This window comes from Hipposideros armiger, unplaced genomic scaffold, assembly GCF_001890085.2.
Source record: "Hipposideros armiger isolate ML-2016 unplaced genomic scaffold, ASM189008v1 scaffold_305, whole genome shotgun sequence".
NCBI lineage: Eukaryota > Metazoa > Chordata > Mammalia > Chiroptera > Hipposideridae > Hipposideros > Hipposideros armiger.
Genome location: NW_017731655.1, coordinates 1,230,625 through 1,243,159, shown reverse-complemented (window position 1 = coordinate 1,243,159; position 12,535 = coordinate 1,230,625). Strand labels below are relative to the sequence as shown.

At 33.8% G+C, this 12,535-nt stretch overlaps 1 protein-coding gene across 2 annotated transcripts in view; it reads right to left on the bottom strand.

Annotated features, from left to right (window-relative positions):
• Nucleotides 1-294: 294 nt before the first annotated feature.
• Nucleotides 295-12,535, bottom strand: part of AGMO (alkylglycerol monooxygenase) — a 329,212-nt gene continuing 316,971 nt past the window's right edge. For both annotated transcript variants that reach the window (XM_019659889.1, XM_019659890.1), the window contains one exon: nucleotides 295-1,986. In XM_019659889.1, the coding sequence (XP_019515434.1) occupies nucleotides 1,912-1,986 (75 nt within the window). In that variant the 3' untranslated portion in view covers nucleotides 295-1,911. The remainder of the gene's footprint in view (nucleotides 1,987-12,535) is intronic.

Below are 12,535 nucleotides of genomic sequence, written 5' to 3'. Positions count from 1 at the left end.
AGCTTAAATAACATATTTTTTTAAATGATGTTAACCAACTGATGGATGTCTTTAACCTATCAATGAATATCGGCAAAGCTTAATGAAGGACAGCATTAATTGATTCAGTGTTTATAACTTTGATTACTTAAACTGTAACTTTACATCTAAGAAACATTGGAAGAAGGGAAGAAAAAAAATTCAACTGTTTTCAATCTTTCCAACTTTGAACCTTACCCTGCTTATCTCTGTCAGTTCCCTCATTTTGAAACACTTGGCAGATTTTTACAATTCCAATGAATACTGTACACACACTTACTGGAGTAATTTTGTTTACAGAGTTTTATTAACATTATTGGGACAATTTCAAATAACACTGAATTACTGCATGCTCCCAAATCTGCAAACAAATTGAACAAACATATTAGAAATACGTACCACAAATTAATCTGTTGAATAAACTAATTCTGACAAATGCTATTCATTTTCATTTTAGTGATGTCTTTTTCTGTAATGTAGCTCCTTAGGTTATGTTGTTTTCTAAGGTAAATATAAGGTAAACAACTAATGTAATACATTTTTCATGATGACAAATATGTATTTAAGTACAATTTTAACAGAATGGTTTCATATAGCAAAGATGTCAAACAAGGTGCATTTTATCTCCTTATCGTTCAATCTGTACGCAGAATGTATCATATGAAAAACTAGGGTAGACTCAGAGAAAAGGGAGAAGTGAAAATTGGTGGAAGAAATATCAATAACTTAAGAGATGCAGGTAACACCATCTTACTGGCAGAAAGTAGCAATGATCAGAAATGACTCCTGATGAAAGTGAAAGAAGAAAGTGCTAAAGCAGGACTGCACTTGAACATCAAGACAAAAGTCATGACTACAGAAGAAATACACAACTTTAACATAGACAGTGAAGACACTGAAATCGTTAAAGATTTTACTTACTTTGATTCAGTCATCAATTCAAATGGGAACTGAAGCCAAGAAATCAAGAGAAGGCTAAGACTCAGAAGGACAGCAATGAAAGAGCAAAGCTATGTCAAAGCTATCAAGAGCAAAGCTGTTTCATTAGAGACCAAGGCTAAAATCATCCACATCCTCTTATTCCCAATTACTAGATATGGATGTGAAAGGTAGACAGTGAAGAAGACTGATAAAAAAAGAAAAAAAGAAAGAAAAAAAAGGGTTCATTTGAAATATGGTGTCAGAGGAGAACTCTGTAGATACCCTGGGCAGGGAGAAACATGAATAAGTGGTTCCTAGGGCAAATTAAGCCAGAAACATCGCTGGAGGCAAAAACAACAAAACTGAAGCTGTCCTACATCATGACAAGTCAGGGCATTTTGGAAAAGACAGCAGTGCTGGGAAACAGAAGGCAGCAGGAAAAGAGGAAGACCAAATGTGAGATAGGCTGACTCCACGAAAGAAGCATTAGGCTTGAGTCTCCCATTGCTGAGCAGGGCTGGTGAAGGTGTAACATTGTGAACATCATTCATTCACAGGGTCACCAGGAGTCGAGCTGACTCAATGGCACAGAACACAATCACAACTTCAGCAAACAGGAAAAGAAAAGTTGTCACACCAATGCACATGAAATCTTCATTCTTTTTTACTGTTTTTAAGTTTTCTCCTTTCCTTTTCTCATTGGCTTCGATGCTACCAGTAGATATAACATCATTATATTTGAAATAATCTGTTTTCAACCCGAGCAATAAAGGAAAGTAACTGCAACTGACTTAATTTTAATAGAAAATAGTAAATGTGGAAAGCAATCAAGAGTAAATAAGTATATTCATCTTTCATTAAATAAATGGCTCATCTAATTACTGTATAAGATAATTATTTTTTATAGTCAGTAGGAATATATTGTGGTTGTAGACAACTAATTAAAACAAAAGAACTGTGTACAAATGCAAGTTATTTCCAAAGGCCAGAGGCAAGTTGTTTCATGCTTCTTACTCCCCAGAAAGCAATGCAGATGGAAAAAAAAATCTGAAGAAATAAAACACAAAAAGGAAAAACAATTAAAATGGAATCAATCCTTTCATGCAGCTAAGTTAACAATGTGGAGAAAATAAACATAAATATTTTAGACAGTTAAATAATTGAAATTGAATGTAGCAGTTGTTCATTGATAGAATTTAGCCAAACCAGCTTCAAAAACATTATGTGAAGATGAGAGTGGGAGTAAAAAGTTTTGTTTCTATGGCTTTTTTCTTTTTTAATTCTCACAAATTTGAGTCATTTATAGGGATGAGACTAAGTAAGTTAGATACTGAATGAAATAGAACTCTCTTCTGCCATTTGGGCATACTGCATGTTGTATGTATTGTATTAAATGATCTTATTATTTATATAGTTTATGAAACTTTTGGAGAAGGAGAAATAAAAACCTTGTTAAAAAATAATGCCTCTCTTGGGGACGGCCGAGTGGCGCGTTGGTTAATAGCTGGCTTGGGACGCCAGAGGGCCCCGGTTCAGATCCCACATATGAGGGCCAGTGACACTGCCCTCTACAGCTAAGATGCTGAACCTGGAGCTGGGCGGCTGTGAGTCGCCGGCCACAGCATAGGCTGCAGCCCCTGTGGCAGTGGGTTGCCATGGGCTACCGTGTGTAGCCAGCAGCCAGCGTGAGCGGCCAGCAGCCACTGTGAGTGGCCGTCCAGAAGCTGGCGACTGATCTGCCTCGCAGGGGAAGAGCGCAATGATGGTGCCAACTTGGGCCAGTGAAGCAACACCCACCACAACTAGACTGAAGAACAAAACGACAACAACTTGTCTGTTCCCCTTCCCCCAATTCCCCAGCACTGTTCCCATCCCCCAATTCCCCAATAAAAATCTTAAAAAAAAAAATAATGCTTCTCTTAGGCCATGTGATCTAGTATGTGAATTAAATTCTTAACACTACTCCTGACTTATTTTCTCAGTATTTTGATCTTATCAGTTATAAAGAAATAACAGCAAAATTCTCCATAAAATTGCAGGTATAACTAAGTCATAATAAGCAGCCATAAGAGTTTATTGAGTTTCCTCTTCCCTTTTAAGTAATACCACATATTCCCAATAAATCCCCCAAAATTAGCCAAATAAAACTCTTGATTTCTAATGATCCTAATAGAAAGGACTATACAGTTATCTTTAGTAAGAATTCATGGTTGCAAAAGTTTTCATTATGCATAATCAAAATGCCATAATGCCACAATACACATTGTCTACTTCTCTTGAGGTAAAATCTACGTACTAGTCATAGTCTTTACACAGTCAGATCTTTGCTACGCTAACTCCTCTCCTTACTATGTCCTATACACCAAAATTAAGCTATAGGATTGCTTACATGACCTCCATTTTAGGTGTTATTAGTGTGATGATGAAAAAAGAGTGATACCCAAATCGCTGGGGTTACTGGGATAGCTATGTAAGAGTTTTCCACAGTTTTTTATTTTTATTTTTTTTATTGTGCAAACTTTCTCTCCAAACTAAATATGACCTGTTGCCTTTCCCCTGGAAGAGGATCACCACTTCTGAAAGATCCATAAAAATATACAAAGGAGCACATTTAAGTAATAAGAGGGAGGCACGAGGAACATTCTGGGGTGATGGACTGAAGCAAAGCCAAAGCCATTCACTGAGGCCAGCCATTAATTCACAGAAAACACCCTGAACTGTGGTAAGTTTTCTATTAAAGACTGAACATGGAAAACAACATAAAAAAAAAAAAAACAACAACCCTCCTCAACATTGATATTTAGATTTTATGGGTAGGTTGTTCAGTTTCATATGACTCTTCTGGTTCTTTCTAGAGAACGAGTATTGTTTACATTAGCCAGTCTGATAGTTTTCTTCCAACCCCTGCAGTCCTTTCTGCCTATGACATCCACAATATATATGAAAAAAAAATACCCAAAATAAAATCAACAGTTATACCGAAGCAGAAGTCAAGAATAATATTAACATTTTGGAGTTACTACAGAAATCAAATATAATATATTTAAAGTCTGGTTTTGATTTTGTTTCTTTTGACTGTAATTCAAGAAAAATGACCTCATGGGATTTCTCATGATGGTGCCAGGTAAAATAATACCCGGATTGGGGAGTATTTGTGGAAAGCCTTAGATTGTGCAATGTATTACATTTGTCTATGATGATGGGTTAATATTGACAGAGGGATAGCTTAGAAGGCAACTTTCAAATGGCACAGAGATGATAAATCTATAATATTTGGATACATAGATTAATTTGGATCCATAATATTCATTGAACAACTAATGATACCTTATGTTGTGCAAGGTACTAGAATCTGAAATTTATTTGGCAATAAAAGTTTTTAATTGATTTTGATTCCAGTGTCTAGGTTTACAAGGATTATTTCCATGAGGGAAGTTTAGGGCGAATGATTTCAGTGAAACCTCTAATACTGTATGTAAAATTTTGTGAGTATGTCATAATTCTTGTCTTTTCCCATTCCCCACTCCCTAGCTAATCCACACTTCCATTTGGGATCTTAGAAATATTAAGAACTTCTGATATAACAAGAGAGCGAAAAAGATTAGAATTCTAGTTGATGCCTTTGTTGAGAGAGAACCCACCACTTCACAATCAAGCGCTACTTCCTCTAGGGTCCATCCCTCACTAAAACAGAAAGATCTTGTCTTTTCCAATTTTCTAAAATGCTTTTAGCTTCTTACCAAAAAAAATTTGCAATGTTGGACAGTTTGCAGTTTTATTTGGTTTCTCTGTTTATTTTTGCTAGGTCCCTATATGTTATTCCTCCAAATAGATGGGGTCAGACTCAGATTTAAATTAATGCACAGTGAGACCCTTGCTTAGGCTAGGCATTGTCCTAGGTACCTTTACAAGATTATGATGTTTAATTCTCATGAGGAATCATGGAGGATTGGTAACCAGTTTGCTGATAAGGCAAGGAGAACTCAGGATTTGTGTGGTTTACCAAGAAATCGCAAACTACAAAATATCAGAGCTGAGATGAAGTTTTTCATTTACTTTGTGTCCCCCAGAAAATCTAACCACACATCCTTGAAAGTCAGTTCAATGAATATGAACATCAATAGTGAATTCATTTCCTCTTTTTTAGTCATCACCTGCACTTTCCTAGTTATTTTTGAGTCAGAAAATGGTAGGTTTCTGAGACCTTTTCAAAATCAATATTTTAAGCATAAATGGAGTTTTTATATATATAATGAAATCCAGATTGGCACAGGGGCATAGAAATTATATACAATGAATATGTCTTTCTGAAAATGTGTATAACTCTGAAATAGTAACCCTGTTCCATTAGAAAATAAGTAGGAAAAACAGATTTGCTTTTATAATTTTGAATATGCCTGTGTGTCTGTATGATCTAACTACACATTTCATACATAATTTTAAACTACAAAATTATTCAACATGGGCTCAATATAACCACTTGATTATTGTAGGCATTCTACTTTACATTTTCCCTTGTCCAAATTTTCTCTTGATTTCATATTAAACTGTTTATTGTACTCCTCTATAGTTGATCAGATTAAATATATCACTTTAGATCATTCATTAACACATTTCTCAAGCAATTATTTGTTAAATGAAGATAGGAGAATTAGTCATTAGGCTAGTAGAAGAATAAATGACAACCATAGTGGGTTTTTGCAATATTTTTCTCTAATCTACAGATATGTTTCAAGATATGTAGAAACTCAATGAACACTTATTTTATCCCAAGTCTATCCCATGATTTTAACAGCTGGATTCAAAATATGAAACAGAGGAAGTTCACTCTTGGTGTCAAGCGCTCCTTGTGCTAACACATCATTAGTGGCCTTGGTCTTCAGGCGATTTCCTTGACTTCCCAGGGCCCTTGACTCTGAGGCCTGAACTTTGGCCCATGCAGATGCTCTCCACGTTTCCTTCACCCCTTTCTAAAATGTTCATCAATTGGCAGGTGGCTAATCTGAGCCACTAATCCACAATACAACACCTGTGGGAACTGATGTGTTACTCTGCAGGTTATGTCTGTGTTTTAAGAGGCATGATTAAAAATGGCTCTACTTATCAGCATATCAACTATTTAATCTTAAAAGGAGAGAATTGTATAAGAAGAGGTATTTGTGTGTATGTGGCATCTCCTCAAAATGCTATCCCTTAAACTACAAATCTAGTGGATTGTTCTCACACCTATGTATATAGCTGTCTCTCTTGGTTTAAACCCACCTACTATAATTATTAATAAATAACCCAATGAACAAAGAAAATCAAATATCACCTTGAGCAGTGGTCCAGTTTTCATTAGAACTAGCTAGCAACACCCTACACTTCTGAAATCATTTAACCATTAGATAAACTTACAAATAAAATTAAATCTTTAATGTACTTGAAAAAATTACCCACAAGAGAAATAAAATCTCTGAAATTGCTCAAATTTGCTTTGATTCCCAAACATGTATTTATTGTTACAAATATTGATATGGAAAACACCCATTGAGATATATCTCACTTAACTGTATGCCTATTCTTAGTGGCAAAATAATAATATACACTAAATCACTAAAAATTGAACATACAAGTTAGAAAACTAAGTAATTTTGTAAATAATGGGTAAAGTTTCTTGCTAAATTCTACCTTGCAAAGGGAGAAACTTGGAATACTTTAAATATGAAATAGCATTTTTGTCACTTTCAACTAATTAAACACATATTACCACTCACTCCCTTGTGTAAATATTCCTGAAATGGATGTCCCTTTTTGTATCCCTAACAAATCATACCTTGTCTATAAATGGAAGAGTATATTTTTAACTAAAAATTATTTCTGTGACATTGATGAGGTTTACAAAATGCCAGTTAACTGCCTATTTAATGCAACTATAACAACCATAACAGCAGCAATTTATTCTAATGGAAACACATCAAACACAGAGTTTTATGAAATTATTTGGAGGAAAAAATATATTTTTAACATAATATTTTGTTTTTTAAGAGATGACCATTGTCTGCTGTATAGATAAGAACGCAAACAGTGATCAAAACTGAATTGTTGCAAAATATCTCTATTTCCTATCAATGAAAAAGAACAAATAAACACAAACAGAACTATAGTAGAAACTGGAGCCAAATGTACTGAAAGTCCTTCTGAAATAAAAACATCAGAAAGATATTAGGTACTAATAGATATTTTCCCTTAGAATTTTGCAAGAACGCAATTTCACAAATGCCAACTCAAAAGATATTGAGAATTGTTGATTTTACTTCCAGTATATCCTATATATGCCACCAAATACTTAGTCATATGCAGACAAACAAACAAAAGGCTTAAGAGAAATAATTTCCAGACATGACTCCTATTATTTGGAAGTCTTTGGTTCTCTCTTCTGTGTTTATTTCTATACCCTGTTCAAGAGCAGATACAATCACAGCTACCGTATTTCCCCATGTATAAGACGCACCTTAAGTTTGGGGCCTGAAATTTGAAAAACATGTATCACATAACTTCATTTTCATCAGCAATTCTTGCCTCGTGCTGAACTATCTTTGTGGACACAGGAATTCCAAATGCCTTTGCTCTTCAATCCATACCTTCAATTCCCTCTCTAAATTTGGCCATTTTGCTGACTTGCCTCTCATGGCCTTCTTCTGCCGTGGCGTTTTCAGTAGGGTTTCTTCTTCCCGTAGCCAGTCTCAGATTGTTTTCTCAGTTGGAGGAGGACCAAACTTACGTTCAGCAGCACGATTTCCATTCACTTTTGCAAACTGGATCACTTTTAACTTGAATTCAGCACTGTACGAAAATCTTTTCTGAGCCATTTCTGGGCCGAATGTGGCAAAATGTAACCTACTGTAATATACCGGTAACAAGTGCGAAACAATGAACGCAAAGACAATAAGCGTGAAAAAGCGGGAAATGCAAGTAAAAAAATCTACAACAATGAGCACAAAAACAAGCACAAAAAACCCCAGAAAATGCAAGTAAAAAAACTACAACCACTGTATAAGATGCACCCAGTTTTTAGACCCCAAATTTTTTGAAAAAAGGTATGTCTTATACATGGGGTAATACAGTATGTTTAATATGTGGTCTTAAAAAGATTTATTACTATATAGACTTAAAATAAAAACATTATTTTTTACATTAGTTTGAAAATATATATACATTAAAGTTCTTCACTAAGGAAAAACAATATAAAATTATAGACAGTTTATGTGAATACCCATGTGATAGCAATGCTTATTTGAAGAGAATATATATTTTTCTTAATCATTAAGTATCTTCTGTTACTTTTTCAAATAGAGAATAAACTAAACATACCACAATTATGTATTTTAAAGAAAATAAGCACAAAATAAACATTAGAACAAAGTTTTTAAGTACTCTGAAACCTGAAAAATCAGATATTCACTATGTCACTACTCATTGGGAGCAAAGGACCCTCATAATTTTACTGAAAAAGTACTGTATTTCCCCGTGTATAAGACGCATCCTTTTTTGAAAAATTTGGGGTCTAAAAACTGGGTGCCTCTTATAAAGTGGTTGTAGGAGCACAAAAACAAATGCGATAAAAGTGTGCAGTGCAAGTAAAAAAAATCTACAACCACTGTACAAGACGCACCCAGTTTTTAGACCCCAAATTTTTCAAAAAAGGGTGCATCTTATATGTGGGGAAATACGGTACTCGGTTAATTTAGAAAACACATCAGAAACTTTATTGCAACCATTTCTTCAGTTTCCCAGAAATCATTATTTCTTATTACACACAACAATCTATTTATTTCTAAAAGTCTAAACTGCTCAAAAGTGTGTATATCCTTTTCAACAATACTCCTATAGAATATACTATTTTTCATCCATACCACATTTGAGCTATCACAATAACATTTGAAAACAATAAATGTTAATAAGAAGATCTGAGATCACCTATAGGTCTCTAAAACCTATCTACAATCCAGAGAATGTACTTGAAGACAGTTGGCATGAATCAGCTACTGTGCATGCAAACCCATCTGGTGGAAATTGTATAGAACATAATTAGCATAAAGTGAAAATACACGTAGACACTACATTTCACAAAAACATCTGTGAGTTTTTCATATTTGAATTCAATGTTATGGATACAGTGTCTTTATAGACATATGACCTTACAATGGTGCATCTTAGATTTATATTGATTTCCTGGAAAATTTCTAAATATTTTAATACATATACCCTCCATATTTATCCAGGCTTTCTTCTTAGTTTTTCACAGATTATTATTATTTTTAATCCTTTTAGTTTGAAGCTTGTATGAAGGACAGGTACAAAGAATAGCTAACTTATCACAATTAACAAATAGAGGAAAATTAAAGAGATAATCAAAGCTGATTAAATATTATTTATAGCCATTAGATGATCAGAATATGTGCCTTGTCAAAACTAAAGACTGACTTTATATTTTTCTAATTGTCCAAGCTCTTAATGCCATAGAAGGCATAAAAAATCTTAATTTTTTAGAACTTTTTTTTTTAACTATAGGAGAGAAAACAATATGGAGAAATGGAGAGAAAGTTGTAATAAGGTCAATTTAATAGACAGCCAAATGTCATTCGTCAGAATGAATATTAGGGTTACTGTTGACCATTCTTGTTGGAAAAAATATCTTAGGAAAGATGTAAACTATGGAAAGAATGTTTTTACACTCAGAATCTTCCTCTTGCATTTACTATGGAACCTCACATTCTTTACTTTTCATGGATGTGAGAGCAATTAAACATTTTAAGGAAAGCCTGTTATAGTTTTTATAAAGTTAGGGATTAGGCAAGAGTAGAAAATATAAGAAGGCACTTCATGAACATTATCTAGTTTGACTCTGTGCTGAGACATTTTTATGTATTAAAATTAGCAATGAGCAAGTGATTGAAAATAACCTAACCCTTGCCCCAAAAACTATCACTGCACTTTGTTTTTGATGTATGAAATAATTCAGTAAATTTTAAAATTCATTAGCTAAATTTCTTTTTTTAACCTTCATATTTCTGCAAATAAGTTCTGGCTACAACTAGAAATAAAATATCATTTAATTTTCCCGAGTATGCCTAATCTTGGCACAAAATTTGGTATGTTTTGAAACTGAAGATTTTTGAATAAAATGTGGCTGGATTAATTCTGGCCTTAAATGTTCTAACAGGACTCTTTGTAATAATAAAAAACATGATACTTAATCCGAAATTAAAGGGACTATAACTTCTAATACACTTTTATTTTTGACTACAGAAGTTTAGAGCTTTTACATTATAAAATCAGAGCTTTGTTTCAACTAAAATTGTCAAGAAAACTATTGAGTCCTAATCTACCAAAATGCCATTTTCATGGTCAATGAGTGTCAGTCCCTGCCAAATAATACCATCACAATAGCATACTGATTTTCTGTGTATCTTACACAGCAAAAGTAGGCTCCTAGAGTATCTCTGACATGAATCAAGAGCTTAGGTCATCTCACATGGATAACAATTTTTAACACTTGCTATACAAAAATTTATATCTGGAAGAGCATATGTTTACAAATGCAGAATACCATTCAATATGGCTAATCCAGGATATTTAGTGTGCTGTTAAAAAAATCCTTTGTACTTGCCTGCTATCTAGGAAACAAAACAAGTCTCTTAAAAAATGAGTTCATTTCTAGGAAAAAAAATACCATGTTTACAGAAATAATAGTGATGTCTGGTTTTAAAAACAGGACAGTATATCTTGGAAAGATATGTTTTGAAAAGGTCCCTTTGTACTGTTTTTGCTTGTGTCAAAGGGATGATTAGAGCTCCAGTAAAAGGGAACCTTCCCAGAGTAGGCTCAATAGAACGCCAACAGCCCACATATGGCTTGCATATTGAGGGATTTCTTTCAATGTTCTGCCAGAGATGGGACTGCCCAAACGGTTTCTCGCGTAAGTCCTAAGTCATAAACTGCATCCTACTAGGCCAGCTATGCCAGAACTGGACCCAAGGGTATACAGAGTCTTGGCTGATGGGAAACAATGACTGCTTCCTAAGGAAGCCACAGCTGCTTTCCTGAGAGACGCCACAGATGCCTGAATTTTCCCCGTACTTTCCATTTTTGACTACCTGTTCTGGCAACAGTTCCAACTAAGGGTGGGGGCAGGCAGCAGGCACCCAGCTGTTTTCAATAATCCTTGGCAATGTAGGTACTGATTACATAAACACTACAAACATTCACAGAGCATATTTTCTAGGTTTTAAGCTGTAAAAAAGGTGTGAGTCTGTACCAACACCCTATATCTCCTTTGCTCCAAATGATGCTGCTTCTGCTGCCGCTGATAATAATAATAATGGCTTTAATATGAAAGCAAAGATTATTAAAGAAAACGTGATCTAATGTATTTCTGGGAAAGAGCTCAAATTATACAGAGAGAATTGAAAAAATGAAATTTCCACATTTCAGGGGTAAGAATATATATCTTTTTATCATTATGAAACAATGAGATCAAAATGTACACAATTCACACGCTGTCTTAATTTTTCCCACAACCCAAGCAAAAAACAATCAGATGTTGCATTACCCATTTGCATTACAGTAAATTTTTCTTTTCACTCACATATATTTTAAAATACTATTTTAACTCTTTATATATATATAAAATATCCAAGAAAATATATTCATATGATATTATATGAGGTTCTCTCTTTATATTAATATCAGGTCCAGAAAGCTAGAGAAGATGTTGATATGTATTCTAAGTAAGACAAATTTTCTCTGCTAAATATATATGTGTGTGTGTGTGTATTTGTTGGACCTGGTATTTGAAAACTAATTTAAATGACTCATTTATGCTTCTAGGTCATAAATGCAGATTTATTATTTTTAATGTTTTCTATATTTGACATATTAGACTAAAAATCTATATAAACATTGCGAGAACCGAATTGGAGCTTCAGTAATCTATATTTCTAGGTGACCATTCAATTTTTTGTATAACAAAGTGATTCCCTGTCACCAAGAACAAAACTGCATTTAATTTATACCTTAAGATTCTCATTTATTTTTGCATCAGTGATTCACAAAAATGATCTATGACTATTCCAATTTTCTTCACTATATCTACTGTTTTTACCATGATGTCCTTTCCTCTAAGACAGTGGTATATATTGTTTGATATGGGTTTTTAAATGGACTCTTTCAAAGAACAAGTCTTACTAAATTAATGCAGCACAGGGAATATTTTTCAAGTTGTTCTAGAAAAATAGTTTTGGTAAAGTGATCAACTAACAATTCAAAATCAAAGCAATTGATAGGAGATATGAATATCACCTGTAAATTAATGAATAGACAAAGAGTGATAAATCACATATACTTCGTAATTAATTTTGGACATAAAGTGACCTCAGTCAAACCAGAATTCTGGGAAAGACGTAAGAGGATTAAGTTATCCCAACACAATACAAATTGTTTTGCCTCAGGAGGCTACTTAGAATTTGTTTCTGCCTCTATAAAATGGGACTAATATCGTCCTTATTTTTTTTTCACAAGATTATGATAAATAGTGACTCAATGTTTTTACATT